The 25,617-nt window shown below is 50.4% G+C and overlaps 5 protein-coding genes across 5 annotated transcripts; 3 read left to right on the top strand and 2 right to left on the bottom strand.

Moving 5' to 3' along the window:
• Nucleotides 1-1,191: 1,191 nt before the first annotated feature.
• Z518_10964 (chlorophyll synthesis pathway protein BchC) lies at nucleotides 1,192-2,485 on the top strand (the record flags this gene model as incomplete). Its single annotated transcript, XM_013411473.1, has 3 exons — nucleotides 1,192-2,087; nucleotides 2,201-2,253; nucleotides 2,352-2,485. The coding sequence occupies 3 exons, from the start codon at nucleotides 1,192-1,194 to the stop codon at nucleotides 2,483-2,485; spliced, it is 1,083 nt and encodes a 360-aa protein (XP_013266927.1).
• Nucleotides 2,486-11,206: 8,721 nt separating this feature from the next.
• Z518_10963 (uncharacterized protein) lies at nucleotides 11,207-12,687 on the bottom strand (the record flags this gene model as incomplete). Its single annotated transcript, XM_013411472.1, has 3 exons — nucleotides 11,207-11,488; nucleotides 11,622-12,015; nucleotides 12,293-12,687. The coding sequence occupies 3 exons, from the start codon at nucleotides 12,685-12,687 to the stop codon at nucleotides 11,207-11,209; spliced, it is 1,071 nt and encodes a 356-aa protein (XP_013266926.1).
• Nucleotides 12,688-13,864: 1,177 nt separating this feature from the next.
• On the top strand, nucleotides 13,865-14,615 carry Z518_10962 (uncharacterized protein; the record flags this gene model as incomplete). Its single annotated transcript, XM_013411471.1, has 3 exons — nucleotides 13,865-13,979; nucleotides 14,040-14,388; nucleotides 14,447-14,615. The coding sequence occupies 3 exons, from the start codon at nucleotides 13,865-13,867 to the stop codon at nucleotides 14,613-14,615; spliced, it is 633 nt and encodes a 210-aa protein (XP_013266925.1).
• A 1,459-nt stretch (nucleotides 14,616-16,074) lies between these two features.
• On the bottom strand, nucleotides 16,075-22,662 carry Z518_10961 (uncharacterized protein; the record flags this gene model as incomplete). Its single annotated transcript, XM_013411470.1, has 6 exons — nucleotides 16,075-20,019; nucleotides 20,072-20,281; nucleotides 20,339-21,286; nucleotides 21,346-21,966; nucleotides 22,014-22,305; nucleotides 22,373-22,662. 6 exons carry the CDS (start codon nucleotides 22,660-22,662, stop codon nucleotides 16,075-16,077), a joined length of 6,306 nt encoding a protein of 2,101 aa, XP_013266924.1.
• Nucleotides 22,663-24,561: 1,899 nt separating this feature from the next.
• Z518_10960 (uncharacterized protein) lies at nucleotides 24,562-25,530 on the top strand (the record flags this gene model as incomplete). Its single annotated transcript, XM_013411469.1, has 1 exon — nucleotides 24,562-25,530. The coding sequence occupies one exon, from the start codon at nucleotides 24,562-24,564 to the stop codon at nucleotides 25,528-25,530; it is 969 nt and encodes a 322-aa protein (XP_013266923.1).
• Nucleotides 25,531-25,617: the final 87 nt, after the last annotated feature.

Here is a 25,617-nt window from a genome sequence, read left to right as displayed (position 1 = left end):
CGGACAATCACACGGAAAGTGTGTGATCATCTAAGCCCAAGAGATGCCAGCCTCCTGGCGCAGTTGCGTGGGCGTGGTCCGACCGACGGGACAGTAGTGGCAAATACGTAGACGGAGAGAGGAAACCGAACCTAGAGGCAGTCAAAACATTTTGGATTTCGTCAAAGCTACCAAGAGACGAGGAGCCACCGTAAAATGAACAAGATAAAGGGATAAGAAGGGCACCTCAAGGGAGGGACAGAAGAGGAGGATGGCATCGAATATGACTGTTCTGCTGACCAGCACTCTCGATGACGACTTGTCAACTTGCTCTCGAAAACATGTATCCTTGAGAGTCCCACCACCTACAGCCGCAGCTTGAGGCCGGGGAGGGCATGGAGAACCAGGAACTGGGCATGGGGATCATGGGATGGACAATCACGTGGAAACGCTAGTTTTTGGGCGTCATAATAATCAATCGATCAATCAAACTATCAAACCTTCAAGTTCCCTCCATCTTTCACCCGGTGTGCCCCTCATTTTCGGTTTTTCCCAAACAAGGAACCCGTTCTCTGCACCGCGCACATCCGTTCTAGATGCGATGTCGCGAATTCTCCAAGAGCCAATTGACTCCTTTAACTGAGCAAAAAAAGAGAGCAAACGGCAATCCCAAGAAACCATGTGGAGCGGAGAAATCACGCGTTGATTTCACCTTTGGTTGTTACCCTGCAGCTGTAGCTGGGGTTCCTCCCCGGTTGTCACACAGCTTCAACTGGATTCCCATCTTGACTCTGAGCACGACCGGCATTGTTCGGGCTAAAAAAGAGCGGAGTGATGAAAGCTACTCTGATTACCCGTCCTGGGTGGAGGCATGAAAGCGGGAGAAAGTTGTTTTCGATGTCCTCCCACGCTTCTTTTGTTCTTTCTTCCCGCGTCTCCTCTCTTTGTCAGATTTCTCCGTCTTACTCCTGCATTCTTGCACCTCATCGAGCATACCCGACACGGATCCTCAATCAATTGCGAACAGGAAGCCCGACTACCGGCATTCTCCTCTTGCCATATTCCACCACGCCAGCGACTTTCTAAACCTCCTTCTTGTGAACTGCATACGTCACGACCAAATCCTGCGCCTTCTTGATTTATTCCATCGTCGAGCACAGAATTACCTTCCCTGTTTCTTTGCTTGTCGAAGAATCGTCGCTGACATTTTCGATGTCGGAAATGAACGCTGTCCGCTTTTATGGCCAACGCGATATACGGCTTGACAAAATCCCCGTACCCTCCGTCAAGCCTGGCCAGGTAAAAATCGCGCCCAAATTCTGCGGCATCTGTGGCTCCGACCTGCACGAATATCTGGGTGGTGCAAATCTGATCCCTTCGCAAGGCCATCCTCACCCAATAACCGGTGAGACACTCCCCCTAACGCTTGGCCACGAGTTCAGCGGCGTCGTCGAGGAAGTTGGATCCGGAGTCGATCACGTCAAGCCCGGTGACCGAGTATGCGTTCAGCCCATCATCTACGACGGCAGCTGTCGAGCCTGCCGACGAGGATTGGTGAATTGCTGTGATAATAATGGATTCGTGGGTCTCTCCGGCTGGGGTGGTGGCCTTTGTGAACATATGGTCGTTCCTGCAAGCTGCGTTAAGCCGTTGCCGGACAATATCTCTCTCGAAGTTGGTGCCCTGATCGAACCATTGGCAGTCGGCTGGCATGCAGTGGACATTTCACCCTTCAAGGAGGGCGATTCGGTTCTTGTCCTCGGTGGTGGTCCAATTGGTCTCGCGGTGGTCCAGGCACTAGTTGGCAGAGGATGTAGGAATATCATTGTCAGCGAAGTCAGTGGCAAGCGGAGAGCTTTTGCCCAACAATTCGGCGCCCATCATGTGGTGGATCCGATCAAGACAGACATCGTCGAAGAGGTCGAGAAATTGACTAACGGAGAAGGAGCAGATGTGGGATTTGATGCAGCTGGTGTCCAACCGGCAGTCGATACGGCCTTCAAAGCAATCAAAGCCCGAGGAACTTTGGTGAATATTGCAGTATGGGAGAAGAGAGCGACGTTGAACATGAACGATGTTGTGTTTAGAGAAAGAGCGTATATGGGAATGTAGGTCTAGTCTTTCTTTTTCATGGATCTGAGAGAGTGGAGTCAACATCCCTGCACCCTGGATGGATGGATGTTTGCATGTGTCCACGATGCTGACTGGCTGCAACACACAGAGCAACTTATGCCCTCGGTGATTTTGAAGCCGTCGTCAAAGCCATTTCAACAGGTGAGCGATGACCTAAACTTGCGCAACTTCACGAATTCCCAATACTCTTCCCAGCTCATGATCAAGCATTCGATCCTAACTGGGTTGTCTTGTGGCAGGCGCCATGAATCCCGAAGGCATGATCACTAAAACCATCAAACTCGACCAAGTGGCAGAAGAAGGCTTCAAGACGTTGATCGAAGACAAGGAGAATCATGTCAAGATCTTGGTGGATGTTGGCGCAGGGATATAAAAAGGTCCGAGGCACGGACCGAGGTGATATGGAAGCCAGCCCAAAAACTAGGAAAGTTATGATGTGGAACGCACATTTGAAATACAATAGGGACGAAAGACTGGGGCGGGAAGTACAGCAAAGAAGAGAGACAGACGTCTTCGATCCCTCCATGCACAGCTCCAGTCCATCAGAGGATTTCCTCACCCGTCAAATGTGAATATTTGGATATTCGAAAGTTCGAAACATATTCCTCCAATATGGGACGGACGTCTGATATTTGTCCATTTGCGCAAGGGACCTGGGCTTCTACTAGTTGGTATTTTGTATTTGTACCAAATCCCTTACATACCACACTCGAATATTACCTTTCCTTGTCCTTTGCTGTCTCCTAGCTAAGGAAGCGGGTGTCATTACGACCACCGCCGATGATGTCGTGTCTACACAATCTATTTATTCACATACTTTCAAGCTTTCGCTTCGTCTCTTGTTTATTTCTTTTTCTCTTTCCATCTTGTATCTAATTCTTGCCAGTACTTCTGTCGCCATCGCCATCATCAAAGTTGTCGTCGTCGTCGTCGATTCAAACTGTCCGTCTCTAGCAAGAAAACCCATAACGCTAAGCTCTTTTTAATTACTAGCTGTATTCATCTCACCTGTAGCATCACCATCACGCGCATTGAGCGTAAGCTGCTGCCATTATATTCTATCAAGTTCCTAGCTCCAAGCTCGTATTCAATATTCGACATTAGCAATCACAATTCTCGATTGGTGAGGCAAATAGCAACGGCAACGACAACGGCGCTGAGCGTGCTCGGTGTTATAGCCGTTTGATGTGCTCTAAATCTCCATTTTGTTTGCGTCTTCTACTTTTTGGCCGAGATTATCCAAGCCAATATGCCCTCTCAAGGAAATGTCGATGTTTTCTTTTTGCATTGAAGACATGTTCGTGATTCATTAGTCTGCAAAGTTCAAAAAAATACAAACCCTTTTGTCTTTCAAAACAATCGTGGTGGGCTAGTTGAGATGTTCAAGTTCCGGCCGCGCCACAGACCTCGGAAGCGGGTGCGGACTTGACTGTGCCTGTACCGATGCCAGTGTTGGCGAGGCTTGTCCACTCTGATCCTCGGAGTGCTAGGATCTTTCAATTTGTGCACCGTCACTAACTCTTTGTTAATCTCAAAATGTTTGATGAACAATGCAGATGATCGGCGCCAAACTCGCACGACCGCAGGAAAGCCCAAACACGTCGTGGAAACCGTAACCGTAGGCGAGTGACAGGAGCACATTGAGACGTGTCACCTATATTCTTGAGGGCTGCGATGTGGGCTATAGCATATATAGCCACGGAAGCGAGGAGATTGAACTCGCGCAGTTTCGCCTCCATGATGTCTTGGAATATGGAGCCACCCGCCAATATGCCAATCGCCATGCCGAAGCTGAGGAAGAAGACGTACGTGGCGATCGCGGCGTCTTCATCGCTTGTATGAGCCCTGTTTGGGCCGTGCAATTGAGTGCGCTGAGGCGTAGGCCGTGCTCGAAGCCGAAGATAATCATGTGGTGGCGGTACTGGAATTGTCGCATCACATGATAGTCAAGTCCGCGGCGAACGTGGAGAGAACACGGCCAGTTGAGATCGCCCAACAGAAGCTGCCTGTGCGAGTGATTAGGGCGCCGATGATAGCAGTTCCTGGGATCAAAGTGAGCATGATAGAGAGGATGGTGACGCCGGTTTGAACCGGGGGATTCAGACAGATAGATTCGAATAAAATTGGCATATAGTGCAAATGGCCGGAGAGCTGTGCATCGTCTTGTGTGTTAGATAAAACTGCAAGCGAAAAACAATCTAAACGGTTGAAGGGAAATGGAAAGGAAAACTTACAAGAAGACCCTGCGCAAACGTGGCGGCGTAGACAGCGAATGTTGATGGATGATGGAAGACAGAATGTCTCTAGAACGGAGGTCCCAAACCGTTCCCAGAAACCCCATCAATGTCCCGATGGAGTGATAGTGCCTGAACGTCGCCTAAGTACAAGACTATACCGTTTGCAGAGGCATTACGCGAGCTGACACTAGCTGATTGTCATTTAATCTTGGGCCTATTCAACGCAGTCATCACTTGGCCACGACCTAGTAAGTAAGCGCAAGGCTGATGCCAGGAGACTCCGTAACTGGGTCCAGCATGAAGCTTCCCCCTTGGCTCAGCCATAAAGGACGGTAGAATGAATGGAGACGGGAAGTGGTGATTGGTGGAGAAGATTGTGAACAAAAGGAAATATGTGGATCACCTGCACTCGGCAATGTCTAAATACTGTTAGAAGGCTATTCAAAAAGGTATAATTTTGCTCCATATCAACACGGTGGCTGAGCCCATCCTCTTTGTAGTAGAAGCTCTCCTCTCACGAATGTACCCAATATGGAGATTTAGCCACACAGCCTTGTCGGCCTCAATCTGGTCAGCTCCAAATGCTGCTCTCCGACTGGCTACAAAGCCACCAGCGCTATGGATAAGTACCCCGGTCTCCGGCTTTTGTCGCTTCAATGACCAGCAACATGGACAATTGGTTTTGCGTATTGTCGTTCGTTTTTGCAAATACCTCTTGGTCTGCCTGGACCCTCTCCGCACAACATTATCAGCCTTATGCCTTGTTTCTCGCTGAGGCATAATTATTTCGTCCGCAACTCCGCGTGCAGAAGTGGATAACGGTATTGCTCGTTTATCACACCCTTCGTTTTGATGCCGTGGGCGAGAGTGAACCTCACTGTTCCTCAGGATCCTGATACCCTGACAAACGGTCGCCCTTGTCAGTTAATCCACTAACCGCAGACAAATTGGTAAATGCATCCAAGGGGTGGGACTTGTTCATGCGATTGTTTTTATTAGGTACTCGACCATTTCCTGACACCCAGACCCTTTCTCCACAAGTGGTCTTTTGGAACAGGTGTTGTTCTCTCGCCGTATCTTTCTGAATGAGCGTCTACTAAGTATCTAGCTGTCTTTTTCGTGTAAATATTGATGACTTCCCTTTTATACCCATTCCAGAGATATTCCGCGGTCCTCAGCTGCCTCCTCTTCCTCCGGAATACTACTTAATGGGCGTCCAAGTTCTGACTTCTTCGAAATCAAACACATAATCCACGCATCTTATTCGTACCTCAAGGGCGAGAACGTCTAATCATCTGACTCGAATCGAACACGATCTTCGCTCGCTAGGATCTCGTCATCTGCTTTGAAGGTCCTCACGCTCCTATCCGAGCAGATCGAACTCTACTAGGAAGATCACTGGCGTGGGAATGGATTCGCCAACAAACGCCAAAAACAATCCAAGTTCGCCGTCAGGCCCATCATCTCCTCGAAGTGATACCAGCTCATCTCAGAGCAATCCACAGCTACTCTGGGCCACAAATCTCCATACGGATGCACAATCAACAAGTTCGCTTGCCGAGGCCCTCTCAGATCGATCGGATAGCCTCGCCTTGTGCATGTTTGGTGGGCTAGTTGATGCTTCAAGTAACTTGAAGACTGAACAGAAACCAAAACTCACGGGCATCAAGGTCGAACCAGGGTCAAGCTGAACTTCTCCAGTCTCAATCACGAGATGATGTTGATAAGTCGGGGGTGAAAAGTGTGCAGCTTATCGATTAAGCACTAAGAGATGTAGTTCTTGCATCTGGAAACCCATCCAGGAGGGGAATACGCGTGGATATGTCCAAAATTTGAGGCCGCAGGCCGCTCTGGACGCTGTTTACCAATGTCCATGACTGCCTGATGGAGCTAGGATGCGATCATCACATGCCCTGTGCGTGATCGGAGGCGGCACAACGTCAGGATCTATCGTGTTGATGTCTGGTGACCGTCATTATATCTGGTCATGGACTTCGGGAGGCAACCCGATCGTGGATATTAATCACCGGATTTCTCATGGATAAGGTGACTGCTGCAAGGCTACCCAGATGAGGCTGACGCCAAGAGGAACCTGAAAAGCCAACATGGGAATTTTGTCAGTTGTCGAGGGCAAGCATTTTCGGTTGAGGTCATTGGCAAGGATGCAGTCATCCATGATCTTTCCTGGACCGTGATTCAGCGGTAGAGTCTTCTTGGTAGGGGGTCCGATTTCGGCAATGATAATGAATATTTCTTTCTTGCTACTGCATCGTGAGCATTGCCGTGTCATTGATCTTCCTTTACTTGCATGTCGAGATGCCATCATCGTGCCCAATGGGTCGTGCCGCCAATTTGAGGACATTCGACCTTTCCAGGCCCTGATTTGACGAATCAGACGTCGCAGCCACGTAGAGTACGAGCATGATCACAACAACCTCGATGCCACAAACTTCCATATCAAATTGTCGATAATTAGGGCTTGGCATTTCGTTCTCCATGGACGACCCCCTCGCCACAGGCCCGATGCGCCATCTCCTTAGCAGGGCCCCGGACACTGGACAACCGTCCGAAAGAAACCGTCAGGGGACTAAAAAATGCACAAGACGTTCAAGAGCCGGTGCGGCGGTAATCGTAATTGGAAAGGGTACTAGCCGAGATGGTAAATTTTGATCTTGCATCGCGTTCAGACACAGATCCGCCAGGACCCGCAAACGCCAAATTCGAGTTTGAATTTCGTCTAAGAATTGCTGAGTGATAATGTGAGATCAGATCAAACCAGGGTCACGGCCATACATCTGTAAATAGGCAAAAGGTGAACTTGACCCGGTCTTCGGTCGTTGATGGCACGTCTTCGCCCTGTCCAACGCCCGTTGCAATTTGGGTTGATTCCTGTAATTTGTGTCGAGTCAATACAACCAACCCGTTCTAGAAACGAGTATTCGCATGTTGACCATCCAGCTGTGCATTCCGACATCGCTGAGCCAGGTTGCAACACGTAGCGTCTAATGTCTTGAATCACGTGACAAGGTCAAGCGCATTACCTTTATCGTCGATTCGTATCATCCGCCTCGGGCCTGGGCGAGAAGCTGAATCGCCCACAAAGCGTGGTTGTGGCTAATAGCCATCTTTGTGGAGATGGGAAGGGTCTGTTCTCCCTAGAGTCCCTTTTGCTGTGATAGATCGGGGTGAAGCTTTGTGCTGTTGGGTGTTCAATAGCCTGGTTTGAATTACCGCCCTCAAATCAAGTAGCGGAGTACGGGGATCTGTATCGCTTGGCTACGGAAGGTTGCTTGTGCTTTGCCGAATTTGTGACTTGGAAGAATCCGTCACCTTTCAACTCGGCTTTGCAGACACAGGGTGCGGAAGATAGATCCATGGGGCTGTCGTTCGAGGACTTCAGCGGGACATCGACAAAATCTCTGGGGGACGGTCGCATTTCTTGCTGGGCTTGTAAAGTCCTACAATTGCCTTTCTAGACATCACTCCAATCTGTCTTGTCTGGTCGTTGGCAACAATTCCTGGCGAAGGTCGTGAATGCAGGGTATGCCATCAACGCTCTCGACCTTTCGAGTTCGATTAACTGGAAGTTGATATATGTCATTTCCACGTTTGGGAACTGCTCAGAGCTGATCCGCAGATTATATTTGCTGAGGACGGACTGTCTGAGGTCCATTTGCCAGTATGCTAGGATGGCTTTGAACGCCACTCGCTTTTCGACAAAGTCGTAGCCACACCCTAAAAAGCAACCTGTCGATGGCGGGCTGACGCGCTGAGACGATCTTGAAGCTGGAGTGAAGTCGATAAATGTGCGTTATTTCCGATCCTTTCGGAGAGGGATCATAACACTTGGACGCAGCTGTGAGCAAGAATCCAGTGCTCTACTTCCCGTCGAGTCAAAGTAGTGGCATAACGCTTCCAATCCGCTGTCTCGTGCCCTGGAAGAACCTGAAATTACTTCGTCTTATCGTTCCGCTTCTTTGATTTCTCGAGCTTCTGTAGTTCTTCTCTTAGAATTGTCTCCAATCCTTCGTTTCTTCGAGTCAGAAGCATCACATCATCAGTCTTTATAGTGGTCCGTCCTGCGTGTCTGGCGAAAGATTCGAGGTCGATAGCAGCATTTCCTGATCAAGTCTCTTTATCAGTATGAGGTTTCACCATGAGCCGCAGGATAATAAGGATACGGTTTTTTGGGTTGGAGGAAAGGGGAAGGAGGAGGGGGAGGTAGTACCAATCTGTGCCCAGACCAACTCCATCAAACTTCCAATGAACTGCGGTGTTGCATTGACACCCAGATTGATACTTTCTTCATCGACAATCTTGCCAATCTGAAACCAGAGGGATGACCGGAGTTTCTAGGGGTGACATAGTGCTTATCAGCAGGTTTTCGTGAATCCGCAAAGGAAATCGTCTGACTTGGATTGACGGGGGAATTGCGAGTGTATTCAGTACAGTTGAATCCCTCATCAATTCGTCTCGACATACCTTTTGCAAGGCTTCTGCGTCTGAATCTGTTGCCGAAGCCATTTAGGAGATTCTGTAGAAGCAACGTCTCAAACTGCGACTACGAGGAGAAGTAAACACGGCTTAATCACGTCGGCGTGATGAGCGGTGAAACGGTGGACCATTTAGTGGTGTTGGCTATCATGCGGCGGAGCACGAAAACCATTTTGCCATTTGCAGAGCTTCGCGTAAATTTCAATGTAGGATTTTGGATTCTTCATCTTGAAATTCATTGCTCATCGCCATGTTTGCCTAGGGTCTGATTGATCTGCTAAATGAGCCTTCTTGAGACCAGCTTCGCCTCGTTACTCTTTTCCTTCAAATTACATCCCCGGACTCTCACAGGCGAGTGGATAATTATCGATTAATCAATCTAACTCGTATCAGCAAAATTTTCCGCTGGGTTTTCATCCGCCGAAACTGCTTCAGATTTGTTTGCCTTGGTGGCTAGTCTCCGTTAGATACACGCGCTCAATAAGTTTCGGAACCCGCACAGAGTCGGAAAACGAAGAATTTGATGGATCTCGAGACCGGAATCGTACATTGGCGACCATCTTCAATCCCACATAATGCAGCCATCTCCTCTTCCTTCACAAGCAAAGGGAATCTGCAATCAGGCGTTTTGCTCCCGAATCCGGCGCGCTCCACATGAACAGTGTCCAATCTAATGAGTAACGCAGAATTTCTTGTTGCAGTCCTGTGAACTCCCTGTGTCGTCCGGAGAGAAGAGAGAGACTCACGTCGAATAGTCCCAGCAAGGAGTATGCTCTGTCTTCGACTCAGGTAGTTTCCCCCCAAACCATTCGTTCACTAGGAGTGTAATGGGACGGAACATGTGGTGAATTCAATGCAGACTCTGGTATTAAGATGACCTTCGAGATGTACGTTGTGACCATAGCCGGTGGGAAGAAGAATGTCCTCGTCATAGAAATCCACATGCCTTGGAGCAACAAGCTCCTGGAGAGTCCACCCCCGAGTGAACCATAGAGATGATCTGAAAGAATGTTCCCGCCAAAGCCAGTCGCCAGGACGGCTCATTCCGACCAGTCTGCTCGGAAAAATGTCTATTAGATGAGCAATATAGACCACGGATTGTTTGTACCACTTGCATATGGAATTGATAACTTTAGATAGCTCAGCATTACTAGATTGATCGATCCAAGGATCCAAATTCGGTTACTTGTGCGGATTTGTCCAATGCTTTTGTAGACTTTGGCCCCAAGCGAATAAGTAAAATGACCCTCCTATGCATGTGTTGCTCGCATCGTATGGAGAATCCAGGTGCTCATGAAAATATCATCTGGCACGATTGTGTCGTAGTCCATCAGCATATCCTGAACCGCCTGTTTGCTCTTATTTAGTTTTATCATATTAGTTGGTGACAGCTCGAGATTGGCACGATGCAAAATATCTGTCAGGAACGGTGATCGATCTCCGGAACTTCCATCTTCAAGGAGATGATGACCTGCTTTATGAGCCATGCGCTCGATGGCCGTCCGCAGATTTGGGATCTGATAACTGCAGGCGACAACAGGAGCCCATTGTACAAATTGACTCACTGCAGCAATATATGTCATATACTCTTCCTAGAAGTCCATGGTGTGCGGTGGGGATGATTGCAAGGTTCGGTATGTCTGGTTGAAAGGGAACCAGCAATGAGCGTCTGGCTCAATACAGAGTGACTCGCAGGCCAAGCTGGTCAACACCTTTCACGAATGACAGAAGCTGCTCTGGATACAGCTCACCTTTGCAGCTCAACCAACCGTATCGGACAAGGGTTTTCACTTCTGGGGCCCAAATTGTCCCTTGAAAATTGCAGTGGGACCAGCCTTCTTCCGGATCGTAGCCTGTTGCCATCGGCAAGTAGTGCATTCTTTTAGCCAAAATCGCATCGATGTAGATCAAGTAAGACCTCAGGAAGTACCTGAAAGTTTTCGCGCTGTGAAACCACTGAGGTATTTTCATCATACGTCCTGCTGTAAAGAACGTCTTGAACTGAACTGTGGGACAGACGTACACCAGCTTTGGAAGATTGGATCGGTAATGGGCCCTTCATCAGACACGGTGCCAGAGACGTCTAATGACATGTAAATGGAATACGGCGGTCTCTCGGAAATCTCATTCTGATTGAATTCAACCTCTAGCAGGCTTTTGGAACATCCTCTAATGCACTTGGATAGCTGTTGGAGTTCTCTTTGCAGAAAAGTCGCCGTTTCTTTTGTATTGGTCCCCACTGAAGTGTCCTGTTCATGGTCTTGATTGGTGATGACCATTTCAACAAACCAAAATCGAGGAAGCCCGAGCATGAACAAACCATTTGTCTGAGAGGCCAGCTCTAGGATCTAAAAACGGTATACCTAATATGGCGGCTTAGTCGAGTTTAGAAGATTGGCCGACAAGTCCTCGAGCTTCGTGGAAAGTGTCAAGATAGTTGATTGGAGATCTGTAAGCCGGTCGCCTGCGATCCAGCTTTCTGCAAGGTTTCGCAGGACCAGTGCTACCCAAAGGAACCCCCCGTCACACTTTTCAGCAATTGTCTTTCGAAGCCACTGGAATTGCTGCTGATTCACATGTAAATTTTGAAAATCCTCATTCTTCGAGAAGATATCTAAGCGATGAATGTCCCTCGACGAGATATCCTGCAAACGCGGTCGTAGATAATTTGAGAATGTTGCATCGAGGATGGGGCGCTCACGGCTCGAAACGCAGGTTTTCACGTTGCCAGATTGTTTTGAGGACCAGCGAATTAAAGAGCCTAGCAGGGAGTCATACCCTATATCGCATTCCCTCGGGTTCGAACTCGTCTGGGCCGTCAATGAAGAGAGCTAATCGGTGACTCCCGAATGTATTGGATGCATCCATGAGAACATCAAAGGCGTTCTCGAGCTCAATCGAATCAAATGAGATTGTGGATATTGCATGGAACATATCCTCCGTCCTTTGCCCCTGCTTCGGCGGCACCTTTAGAATCAGGTCCGGAAATTCTGCGAGAATCGAGTAAAGTAGGCTGCGGATCAGTCCTTCCGAAGATTTTCTGCAACCTAGTGCCAGATCTCCAGAGAGAAGTGGGCCAGCACCAGATCTTTGTCGTCTGTCCTGCATTGAAGTGCTACTCTTCTCTGAGCGTTTTCGTGTAAGAACCTCATCAAGGTCGATTTTCCAGACCCTGGTCTGTATCATACATGGAAAATGGATTTATCGGTCCACAGCCACGCATTGCAGTCAGCTGCGACTCCGGCCATCTTGGTGGTCGTTTCCCCGTTACGTATGGCTGAAAATTTCTGCATTGCATCCACAGTCAAGTTCTCGTTCGGGCTATCTACGCTGAACAGCCACTCAAACGCTCGTTCATGAGCATCGTCGATCGATTGATAGTGCTCGTTCATCGCCTTGAACCATAACCCTCAAGAATCTGTGTGTGGCGAGTTTTGAGGGCAATTCACCCGAAATTTTGACAACTCTGCGCAGCGGGTGAATGGCGTCGGTCCCAAAAGATGTTACATTCCCCATAGCGAATAGCATCCACATGGTCTTGGGGTGTCTTGAGGTCCATGGTCTGGCACTTGGTGGACGGATCCTTAGCCTGTAGTCCCTTGAGAAGCTCGAGCAAATCATCCGCGACGACTGAACACTCAGACGTGAGATCATTGAGAGATTGGGAGCTGGCATCAAGCCGCTCTGGAGGAATTTCTGACTCGAGGCTGACTGACAATCGCTGAAGGCCTTTAGTTACCTGCTGGAAAGTCTTGTCGGCGTCTGTAGATCCTGTAGTAGAATGATAGATCTCTTCAGCAGTTGCCGGGGTGGTTGATGTAAAGTCGATGACAACCGAATCCATCGAGCTTGAATGTAATCAACTTGAGATCAAGCACAGCAGAGCGTGCGGTCATACTGCTCATGTGGTAAGACGGGAGTGTTGAAAAAAGGAGGCGGAAATGAAGCACTTTCGTTTGCTGTACAGGCCAGAGGCAGGAATCCGCAACGTGGCGGTGCAGTGAAGCCTCAATGACTACTGCGGAGTGTTTACTGATTAAGCGCACAAGGATCCGCCTTTACGGCGCCATATACACCCCCTTTTGTAGGGAATTGTCGTGACATTCCTATGCCGAGTTCAATGATCCTCACGTGTCGTGTTACCAGGCTCAACTTCGGCTCAGCCTCCCCTTGAGCCGCTCAGGCTGACCGCCCCTTAGCTCAACTACTACCCATTCTCATCACCTATTCTCGGTCCCATTTTCGGACCTCTACTCTTTTTGAATACTCATACCTTACTTATAAGTATCTCTTTTCGAGGACGATGGTGAATTTCTACGGCCGTCTATGAGTAAACCACTAGTATGCAAAGTCATCGAAAAAAGCTCAAGCTTACGAGGGCCACTGTGAATAAGCCACCCGATTACGGAGCGTATAAATGTTGTCGGACCCCCAGTACTCAACTCGACCATAAAGGCATGGCAAGGATTAGGTACTTGCCGAAGCGGGCCTGTTATCGGTTTTTCGGAGACGAATCAGATGATCCAAGGCAGCGCTCAAGGCTCGGCCCACCCATTTTATGGAGAACAGGGGTTCGCCAAGAGCTTCAGTATGCAGAGGTTGAAATCACCTCAAACTGTACCACTGTACTCTTCAGACAGCTTGGCGTCATGGGGTCGTTTGAGTGCCGATGGATAGAGGCAGACTCGCATGCTCACTCGTCTTTACGTACGGGGAGCCGGACTGAATGGAGAATCTTAGCTGCCCATGCGCGATATATCTGATGGTGGTATTCGTCATCACTATCTGGAAAGCGCTTCAGAACTCAGAGAATATGTACTGCCCATGGAGCCCACCATCTTCATCCAATATCACTCCATTTGATTTTCCTCCGCTCATTTTTGATTCCGCCTCCAGGTGAGGGACAAGCCGTGGACCGAGATTTTCGGGCATCGTTCTTTCCAATTCAGAAGAAGTCATTGAGCCGGGCTCATACAGGTCATTCATTTCTCCTAGAAGCCATCTGCCCCACAATACCCAATATGCGTGGTCACTTGATTCCCATCCTCCTCATGACGATGGTCAACGCATTGCCACAATCCGTGGTCCCTCCCACCGATGCTGCAGCCACCGCGGTGGGAAAAGGAAAGTTTACAAGTATGTCCTTCCATCATCAGTATGTTCCAATTGTTTAGAGGGCAGATTTGACGAACGCAGTCAGAAGCAATCTCTCAATCCACGCTCGGGCCAATAGACTCATACCGGTTGTGGTCGGTGGTGTCCAAGACGTTTTTGTGCCAAATTTTGTGACTGCGGCAGTCGGTGATGTTATTCAATTCCAATTCAGCGCGGGAAACCACACCGTTACAGAGAGCACCGCAGATGCCGCATGTCAGCCGCTGCAGGCAACGGTGCCAGAGGCCATCCATAGTGGCCACATCCCCTTTGAGACTGGTTCTACAATGGTTGGCACCTTCAACATGCCGGTGACCACTACAGACCCCGTTTTCATCTATTGCGCCACCGGACCTCATTGCCAAGAGGGCCAGGTCATGATTGTGAACCCGTAAGGATTTCTCCTTCGGAGTTTGCAGGATGACAGACCATGCTAATAATGACCTTAGGACGAGCGAACAACAGCTCTTGGACTATGCAGAGCTCTCCGCGGCCACAGAGGCAAGCGTGGACGGCACAACGGTCTCCGGTGGCACAGTCGGCCAGATACCCCTGGCGGATGCCGCATTTACTGCACCACCAGCCGAAGAAGAAGCTCCTGCAGCTCCTGCGGCTTGAGAGATGGAGCTGAGAATTTGGGAGAGATGCCGACAGATCTGCCGAACGAGGGCCAAGATTGCTGAAGAGGAGCGAATTGTATATCCGGACGAGGATTTCTTGTGGTTATGAACTATCGGCGGCTTCGCCGTACGTGGACGCTTGTCGATCCAAGGTTTGTCGTGTGGGGTATGTTTACCAAGAAAGTGGACTGTCTTCGAAGAGAGAAAATCCTATTATGTTCAACAAGCGAGGAATTCTGATCTGTAGGAGTGTAAGATCCATAATCTCCCACTTCTGAGTGACAATGAATGCTGTCATTGGGCCAAATTCCATAGGTCAGGGTAGTCCCATCCAATTTATCAATGATAGAGGTCTGCACAGTCACTGACGATTTCCATGTCGATTGTCCCTTTATGGGCATTGATGTCAGGTCGGCTCAATTGCAAGGTCAGTGCCATGCCATTGAACGATCATTGTCGTGATGGGATGGAGAGACCCCGATGTTGTCAATGATCCTTTTAGCATATATCCATGACTAGTCAGTTACTCGTGACGCAAGATGGGTTCCTTGACAGAAAGATGGTAAACCGGGAACGTCTCAGGAGAGAGGCTCTGGGCAGAGAGTTTCGGACAACAGAAAGTTGTCTAAGCACCCATTGAACCTGGTTGCACGAGGGTTGTCAGCAGAAATGGCGAGGTACCTCAAATCCCTAGTAAAAAAGGGGGAGTTTTCAGGTACCTTTCCACCTACTTTGCTTCTCTTGCATAGCTGGCACTTTTTGGTGCTCTCTTTATAATGGGTTGAGGCCCTTTGGCTGAACTTTTCGTGCTGGCCTTTACAGGCCTTTTGTTGCGATGTCAAGGTATCTCTGTCGTCGATAAGGAGCGGTTGAACATAGATATCTGGTTCATGTTCGAGGTCGTCCAGGAACGGACTGCCATTGCTGGCCGACTGGTGTGAGGTTGTGAAAGTCAAGAGGCTGAGCGTTGCACAGTACAAGAACTTGGGTGGCCGTCTCCTCACGTGTAGGGCAATCAGGTCAACATTACATCAGTGCCGACAATAATACTGTACCGGCAGCAACTCTGGAGTTCGGCAATGATTTTGTGCTATCAGCCAGCGAAGATAGGGTGGTAATGGTATCGTTGATAGTAGCGGCAATCGTCGACCGTGACAGAGGACCGAGTCTTCGCCTTCCGACCCGAGGAGACGATGAACGGAAGTAATGGTGAAGGCAAAGGAATAAAGCCGGCTGAACAAGAATCCATGCCATGACATGCAAGGAGCAACATCACTGACGCGATTCAGTTTCGGTACTTGGATTGGTATGTTTTGACTACCTCCAGTCATAAATTCTAACCCAACGTGTTATGGACCTTGATATCTCCGCTAGGTCTAGCAATCCCAAGATGATTTTCCCAATCCGATCACCGCTCCGATCTCGATTGGCCATAACATCTAACCTATCGACCGCGGTCAGGCCTTGCTTATGAATGCAGCGACAGCGTCCTGCATGAATCTGGCAGTCTCGCGGACGGTTGGCGGGGTCACCAAACTGAAGTGATCTGCACCCTCAACAACATGAGTTTCGACCTCACCCAGCAGTTTGTCCCATCCATTCGGCCCAAAATTGGTTCTCTTTCCATAAAACCAGCCGACCAGACCCAGTCCCTCATCTTCCATGACGTTTCCGTCCACATCCTCGATACCTTGTGCCCACTCGGGGATTTCCAGACCCTGCTCTTTGATCACGTCGATCATGCCCTTTCTTGCCCATATGACCACAGTCTTCAGTGGTCGTTTACCCTCAGGCATCGGTTGAGCGTTGTACACCATCAGTTGCTTCACAGTGCTGAGTAGATGTTGCCTTTGCTTCTCTGATATGGCCCCGAGAGCCTTTCCGGCCCGTTTGATACCCACCGTCAACCCTACCTGGTCGAGAATTTCCATCGTCGGCTCCAGTCCATCAGGCATTGGTCTTGGGACGCGCATGTCTAAAAGTATCAGGCCGAGGACTGTTTCACCTCCGTCGATCAAGATGCGTGCGACTTCGTATGCGTACGCCGAGCCCGCAGACCAACCTCCGAGCATATACGGGCCTCGCGGCTGCGTCTTTCGGATGGCATCCACGAATAGCTGCGCCATTTCGTTGATTGAGATGGTGTAGTCCAAAGGACAGTGAAGGAACGGTGATTCAAGCGCGTATACTGGAAGCCTGTTGGGAAAGAACGGTAGATGCAGATACGCCGTGCTACTTCCGGCGCCGTCGACAAGCAGAAACAATGGTATTTGTCCTGATGATGGCCGACCTTGAAGCAAAACCACGTTACTGGAATACGTCTTCGTTGCCTGAACAACGTCTGACTTTGATTTCTCTTTCTCAGATGTCGGTGCCGGTGGCTGTTCCGCCATCCCAGATCCCGAGAGGGCAATGACCGGCGGTGGGTCCGGCTGCCCGATGCTCCGCACGACGGACGGTGGATCTTCACGTCTCTCCTTGTCAACTGAAACGGCTTTGGCTGACTTCGGGGCGTCTTTCTCCGGCTTGGAGAATTTAGGCTCTTCCAAGGCTACTGGCTCCGCCATCTCGGATAATGCTTTTCTCATCGCCCCAACGGTCGGGTGGGCGGTGAAGAACGCGGCCGGGACAGAAATGTTACTGCTTCTCTTGATGGCGTCGATGATGGCGACACTCATCAATGAATCGACTCCCATGTCCTCAAAAACGGTGTCTTCGTGCATGTCCTCCACCGGATACCCAGTCTCTGTGGCTATGGTCTTGAGGGCCAGGCTGAAAATGTTCTCTGCATCCAAGACACCGACATCGGAAGTGGCGGCCGAAGATATCTCCGAGTCAGACGACCATGGGGTGTTCACACCGGTGGTGACAGTACTGACAGAATTATAGTACGAATCACGCGGCGTATCCTGGCCGGATGGTGGAGAGGATCTCAGGAACGTCTTACCCTGCATATGGCCCGCAGGGGCCACAGTGTCGCGAGACTGGCCAAAAAGAATCGAATGCAAGATCCTCTTCGGCATTCTCTGGAACATCACGCCTCCGCAGACTCCGATAACTTTGTCGTCCTCGAAAATGTAGACATCACCGGTCAGAACGCCATTCTGCCGTGCTTGTCGCATACGAACGTAGCTGAGGTACGTTTTGGTCTCGGAAGGCTCTCCCATGATCCGCAGGCTTCTCACACCGGCAGAGAAGTATGCAATGTCATCCGGAGTGTCGACGCTTCCGTTGAGCAAGAAACCCGCCAACTGAACCAAGGGGTCGAGCCAATACGGAGCATAAGTAAATTTAGCCCCGTTCGGAACCGGTTTGAAGTTGACCACCGCAACACCATCATCTTCAGGACCCAGGATCACCTCGCTCATGCCTTGATACTGGTCGCTGTAAGAGACAACATTGTTGAAAAGCTTGTACACGTATCGTCGCGAGAGCCTTTCGGTCTTTCCGATCCTCGCGGAATCACGTATCGACTCGATTCGGCCGCGGACGAGATAGGCGGTGTCATTCCAGCTCTCCTGCCATTCAGCAGAATCACCGAATCGGACGGAGCATCCGCCGTGGGTTTGTAACTGCTTTTTGTTTTGGGAGTGAAAAGAGATTGCGACCGTCCAGCCGGACTCCGCAGAGGCGACCGCACTGACCCGGATGATTTGATTTGCTCCTGACTCAGCCAATGTCAATGCCTGCGTGAGATTCAGGTCTTCGATAGACATCGGAGGTATGGATTTTCCGGGATGCAGCTTTTGGTGGATATATCTTCCCGCTGTATAGGCCATATCGGCGAACACACTACTGGGGCAGATCGGTTTTCCGTTCACAATATGCCCTTGCATCACAGCAAGCAGGTTCGGCTCGGCGGTCTTCGACACGAAGTCAACAGCTACCTTGGTCGCCGACAACGATTCTGTCTCGACGCGTTGAAGTGTTGTTGTGGGAAAGCCTTGAACTTTCGTGTCTTGACTGCTCGTCCTGTCTATGCCTTGGTCATCGCGCATTGACGCAAGCGCGGGCTCTTTGAATGTTGTCCAGAAATCTTTGACATCAAACGCGTAGGTGGGAAGATGCAAAAGGTTGAGATTCTCAGCATGATCACTGTGAAAGGCTTTCCAATCAATGTCAATACCACGACTGTACGCTGTATGCAACGATGTGGAAATGGTTTTGAAGTTGTCCTCGCGCGGCTTAAGTGATGCCATGCGTTGCGATGTCGGAATGTCAACACATGCCGACGCAAGCCCCAGACAGACAGGACTGGGACCCACTTCGAGCCACAGACCGTCGTCCTTGATGAAGTCAGCATTTCGACAGGCATTGATTGCACCCAAAAAATCAACAGGTTGACGCATCTGCCTGACCATGTAACTGCTCGAGAAAGTCCCGGTTTCGCGCACGATTTTGCCCTCCAGTGTCGATGCGACAGGTATCAGCGGCTTGTTGAAGACGACTCCATCCGCGAGAGTCTCATAGTCCGCCAAGACGGTGTCCATCTGGATGGAGTGGAATCCATAGGCGTTCTTCAGCATATCAGTTCGGATTCCGGCTCTGTCGCAATCCTCGCTGAAGGTTTTGATGTCTTTCAACTGCCCACTGACAACCGTGCTGGCAGGGTTATTGATGCAGGATATCTCGCAAGCTGTGGTGCTGCTGGCTAACCTGCTTTGAAGCTCGGCAACTCCAAGCCTGACTGAGAGCATGCCATACGTTCCGTTTGAGCAATGCTTTTGGACCAAAGTGGCACGATGCCCGACAAGGTAGAGCGTATCGCTCAGCGACAAGACGCCGGCGACACACAGTGCAGCGTACTCGCCAAGACTGTGGCCCACTACCACAGTAGGGAAAATGCCCCATGAGTTCCAGGTCCGTGCTAGAGCGATCTCGAGCGACACGATGGCAAGCTGGATTTCAATTGTCGATCTCGCATTGACGTCAACTGAGTCGTCTGCGATCAGGTCCGCAAAAGGGGGAAATCCTAGGAATTCGGCCTGTTTCTGGCAAGCCAGAATACATTCGCGGAAAGCGCGACAATTCCTGAACAAAGTCCTTCCCATACCGCTGTATTGAGCACCTTGCCCGGTGAAAAGAAACACTGTCGTGATTTTGTCACTGACGCGCTTTGCCTCGGCAGACACATCCGCCTCAACCAGTTCAAGCAGGTCATCGGCTGACGAACTGACATAGGCACTCCGGAATATATCGTGGCCTCGGCGTGCTGTACTTGTATATGCCACGTCAGCAATGCTCACGACATTCCCTAACAGGAATTCAACAAGACGATGTTTAGCCTTTTTCAAAGCGCTGCTGCTCCGAGCGGAAAGTGCGACAATATGGTATCTGCGAGGATCTTGTTCTTTGCTCTGTTTTGCTGGCGCATCCTCGATGAGCAGACTTGCATTGCCGCCCTAGCCATACAAAATCAGCTTTCATCGGCAAAACCAGAGCTCCGAGACTTACAGCAGCGTCGAAATTGTTCAGCAAGATTCTTCGTACGCCGTCACTCGTGGCGCTTGCCTCGAAGCCCACAGGCTCATGCGGGAATTGTATGTTGAGCTCTTCCAATCGTGGATAGTTGACATTCAATTTGGCAGGCATGCCGACTTGTGGAGGAATTTCATCCTTCTGAAGCATGAGACAACACTTGATCAGTGCTGTCACGCCCGCCGCCTGCAGAAGTTGTGTCAGCCGGGATCTTCGTACCGGTTTATATGAATGCCCACTTACTGCTTCGCTATGTCCAATGTTTGCTTTGATCGATCCAACGTAGAGGGGCGGTAGTCCACTCGATCGATCTTTTCCCAACGCATTGCCGATGGAAATCATCTCCGCCGTATCCCCCGCTTGTGTGGCTGTGCCGTGAAACTCGACGTAAGAGATGTCACTCGGTTGCAAACATCCTTGCTGCAAGACTTGACGGTACAACCGCTCTTGAGCCTCTGCATCGGGATGAGTAATGGACACAGCACCAGCGTTGGCATTTCTGGCACCGGCTCGGATGACAGCGTGAATGTTGTCGTTGTTCTGCAGAGCGTCCTCCAGCCGCTTGAGAACGACAACGCCAACGCCTTCGCCACGGCAATAACCGTCGGCGTCGGCGCGAAAAGTTTTGCAACCCCCCGTGGCAGACAGAAAGCCACCCTTGCTTAAGCCCGAGAACGGGCGCGGTGACGATAGAATGGACCCGCCACCAACGACGGCCATGTCACAATTCCCCGCGTTCAATTCCGATGATGCCAGGAGAATGGCCGAACAGCTTGAAGCACACGCCGAATCGACACTGAAGGTGGGGCCGGTCCACTTGAAGTGATGATTGATCCGACCGGGATAAAATGCCCTCGCCACCCCGGGGACGTAGTAAATGTCAGTTCCATCGTTGTTGATTTCTTTCTGGTCATCTGCAGCTTGGCCAAAGAAACTGGCTACGCGTCTGCCTCCTTGCGGTAGGTCACCGTACGGGGGCTGACCCGCTGCCTCCAGGGCTTCATAGGTCGTCATCAAAAACAGGCGCTGCATTGGGTCCATCTGTAAGACTTCTCGGGGCGACAAATTGAACAAACGGGTGTCAAACTCTCCTGGGTTGCTCAGAAAGCAACCATATTTTGTTGAAATCGAGTTCTTCTTCAAGCCAGACGAGTCGTAGTACTCGTTCACGTCGAAACGGGAATTCGGAATCTGGAGAAAATGGTCTTAGTATGTCGAAATCCGAGGTGACAACAGGCACGCGTACACACCTCACGGTGAAGATCTTTTGCTCCATGGATGGTATTCCAAAGTTCCTCCATGTCTTTCCCTCCGGGGAACCTTCCAGCGAAACCTACGACGGCGATGTCCCGGCAACTAGCGCGATCGCCTGGAAGAGCTGTGGGTGACTCCAAAGTCTCTTGTATAGTGTAGGCCGCTCCAGCCGTATCCAACAATCTCTTGAGCAACGTCGTCTGCGTGGTTGGACCCACAACTGTCACATCAATGGGGTCGTTGGCCGGCAACCCCAAAGCGGCATCCATGGCGCTGTTGACGTATAGTGGGTTTTGAGATATATCTACGAGCATTTCGTGAAGCAAATCTCTCAGACTCTGGCATCGATAAGGCTTCAATGAAGATGGGCTTATAATAGTGGCATCAGGTGAAGGCTGCCGGCCGTGGAAAGCAGACGAGCCGATGATAAAGTCAAAATCCAACAATGGGAGATGAGGGGCATGAACAGCACCCTCGATGGGAAGTGCTAAATGAGGCGCTGCACAGAGTTCGGGACAGCTTGCGAACAATTGCGTGAGTGTCGATGGAGGGCCAGTAAGTGTGGTCCATTGATCCGCAATCACGCTGAGGTATGCTGACCGATGCCGAGGTATACGCTGATCAACATCAGCAAGGAGGGTCAGGACGATTTCTGGACAAATACCTGGTCTGCATGGAACTTGTCGATTAGTTCCTGTTGTTTCTCAGCCGGCATTGAAGTGACGAGATAGCCCCAGGTGCTGGTCCGTGGCGCATCATCTATGCTCCTTGAACGGTGCAAAATTTGAGCCGCACAACGCACAGTCAGAGCAAGGATGACCAGGGACAGATCAAAGAGCTCAGCTGTAGTTTGTGCCACTGATGCTGCAGCAGCGGGCAACAACCCCGTGCACAGACCCAGCATGTGAATCTGCTTTCTGTTTGTTCCCAGAAGCTGTGGATCCATATGGGCATACCTGTGAATGAACAGTCAGCATCTTGCAGGACAGTACCAATAAAGGGGGTGGAGGGGGACTGATATACTTCAGAAGCTCTCCCAGACGACTGATGCAGACCAGCGTCATGTTCACTGCCCCTCCAGGCAGCTCTTGCTTCGCCCATGTCTCTGCAAGCTCAATGATGGTGTCGAAACCCGGCCAACGATCACGCTGTTCCGCTTGAAGCTTACATATCTCCAATTTGACCACTCTTGTGGCTTCAGAGAGGAAGCGTTGGATGGTGATTGATGATCTAGCTTGGCGATATAAATTGTGAATAGCAGGCAGGGGTGACACCACCTCGTCTCCAAAAAAGAGGACTTGTTTTGATGGCATCGTGAGCAGGGGAACGGTTGCTCTTGACACCTTCTGTCTATGGAGGGGTTGAGAGAAGAGGGAGAAGCAGAACCGGTATAAATACTTCAGATACGGGTCAACAATCGGGACCTGCCGTGGAGGGAATGGTTGCAAGTGGTGCTCTCTTCCGTCACCAGACAACTCTCCTGCTGTGTTCAGTTGTTTTCCCCCTGTCTGATATCTCAAGGTAGGATATCTACACCCTGGTACATGTTGGGAAGCTGATGGCACCTCAGTTCTCTTTTTTTTTGTTTTTCTTGGTGGGGGTATATTGACCCATTCTCGATGATGGTTCTGGGAAAGCTCCAATCTGATAAAGTGTCGATCTAGCTTACTTCTAAATGACTAGAATTCGAGATCCCTGGCCCCCCGGAGGGGGGAGGGGGTTTTTCCTTGTCCTGCGGTACCTGGTCAGGGCAGCCGTTCCGGATTTACAAGAAAGGGGAATTTGATACGTACTGACATTACAAGACGGGCTAGAGGTAAAAATGGTAGCTCCACATGGCTTTGCTGAAACTTTGTGTTCGTAGAGCTAGGCTCAGCCAAGTTAGTCAGATCCCGACCCATGCAACTGTTAACTCGGGTTAAGGCACTGTTGCCACGCATGTCTAGGGCGCCCTCTCTGGCGGCGAACTCTCCTGTCCTTTCATCTCTCAATCCCTCCAGGCATGTTCCAGCTACACCATACCAGTGGTCAACAGCGCTCGCAGGTGGGATGTGTCACATCTGAAACAGGAGAGGGAAGAAAAGGAAGAAGGGAATACCGCAATGGCAAAAGATGGACTGAAGCAGCTACTGTCTACCTGTATTTTGTTCTTCAGAATGGGTAGCAGGAGTCCTGCAGTGGACTAGTTCCACTCGGGTAATGTTATTCTGTACACCACATTTTGTTATTCTGTACACCGCTTTTGATTGGTCCGGATTTTTATTTTTCCGGTTATCTGCGCAGTTCGAAGATACGTGATGTCACAACACCTAAGTCTGCCTATATAGAATGCAGAAATGATGGTTAACGATGGTATCCTCTGCACGGTCGATACCTCGTGCTGACTAAGGTAACAAACCAGCGCCCATAGGCTTGGGAGGACCGCTCATAAGCCGGAGGGGGAAACCGCCCATGAACCGGGGGGAAACCGCCCATAAGCCGGGGGGCAACTGCCCCGCTTATGGGCGGTTCCCACCCAAGCCTATGGGCGCTGGTTTGTTACCTTAGTCAGCACGAGGTATCGACCGTGCAGGGGATCTCTACACAAATCCGGCTGTGTAGGCCACAATAATTTACAAAGTATACAGAGAAGCTCAAAATGCACGGTACTTATCTACCAAGGAAAAGGGAATCAAATGTGTTTATTGCTTCGCAACCACCTATAACGGGGAGAGTTTAACGCGTCACCCCTCCACAGCTACGCCACTTACTAGTGTTTTCTCGCCATCGCCGGGCCAACGGCAACAAGCTCTGTTAGCGCGGTGTACAGAATAACAGGATGAGAGCGTTAAGTGTACAGAATAAGGCGAGAGAGAGGTGGTGGTGTACAGAATAAGGAGAGTTGAGGCATGGTGTACAGAATAAGCAGGTTTTCCGGTGTACAGAATAACAAAAGTTGGTGTACAGAATAATACCCCCCGTTCCACTCGGCCTATAGTTGGTGTCACGTGCCAGGATGAGATGCTCCCGCCGCTTCTCATTCGGTCAGTTGACTCTCTGAGATGCCCCCCAACGGTGAGTTGGTCTGTTCATTGATGTGCGGGAGGGTTCCCAGCATTATTTCCCCACTCAACCTTTAGAAATCTGAGTCGACTTCCTTGATCACCTTAGAAAGTTAACTTCTAACCATTCTACCTTGTCTACATTCACGTCGAACCCATTTGCGATTCAAAATGGCAACCGCACATCCCATTCCTGATGAAGCCCTCTCTGGCTGTACGCCCTACAATCCCACCATCCTGCCCAGCTATGGTTACAAACCGAGTCTGTCCGCCGGAATTACCTATTGCATCCTCTTTAGCATCGCCCTTTTAGTACATTGTCTCTACGGCATCCTCCATCGACGATGGGCGAACTATTTGCTGGCCACGGGAGCCGTAGGAGAGCTCATCGGCTGGGCAGGCCGCACCTGGTCATCGCAATGTCCTTACAACAAGCACGCCTTCCTGATGCAAATCGTCACCTTGGTCATCGCGCCTGTCTTCTTCGCCGCGGCGCTTTTTGTCATGCTAGCACAACTCAGCGTTCAGAGAGGGCCTCAGTATTCGCTGATCCCGCCTCGGCTCTACCTCTACATCTTCTGCATATGCGATGTGATTGCCCTGCTGATTCAAGCAGCAGGCGCTGGCATTGCTTCCCACGAGTTTGATACGCAGGGTGATCCCGAAAAAGGTACTCATATTGTCGTCGCGGGCCTCGGATTTCAATTGGCCGCGATGACCGTCTTTTTCCTTTGTTTCGTGAGCTTTATCGTCAGGTCCTTCAAGCAGACGTGGCCAAGGCACGAGGCGGCACTGGTCGGGTCGATGCTTCTCAGCTTCATCTCTCTTTACATTCGCTGCGTATACCGGACGGTTCAACTTGCGGAAGGCTGGCTGGGTTACCTATCTCGGCATGAACCGTTCTTTCTCGTCTTGGATGCGGCATTGATGGTTGTCTGCGTGGGTATATTTGTCCCGTTCAACCCTGGGACCCTGCTACATCTCGAGCGCAGCGTAAGGGCTCGCGAGGGTCCTGAACATGCTCGGAAAGGTGGCATTTTGCTGGGTTGGCTTCGGCGAAATCGGGTTGCCGACAACAAATCTCAAAATTCTGCTGGAGCGACAACGGATGCACAAGGGGACCGAGAATCCGTCAAGTGACGCCCCAGCCTGACCCGGTCCACCACTTTAAGACGCAAGACCGGGTATACCACAACTAGGGGGAGGGGGGAACTGATGGAGGCGAAA

Source organism: Rhinocladiella mackenziei (genome assembly GCF_000835555.1).
Source record: "Rhinocladiella mackenziei CBS 650.93 unplaced genomic scaffold supercont1.10, whole genome shotgun sequence".
NCBI lineage: Eukaryota > Fungi > Ascomycota > Eurotiomycetes > Chaetothyriales > Herpotrichiellaceae > Rhinocladiella > Rhinocladiella mackenziei.
Note: the sequence above shows the minus strand (reverse complement) of the source record. Positions and strands in the feature narration are given on the sequence as shown.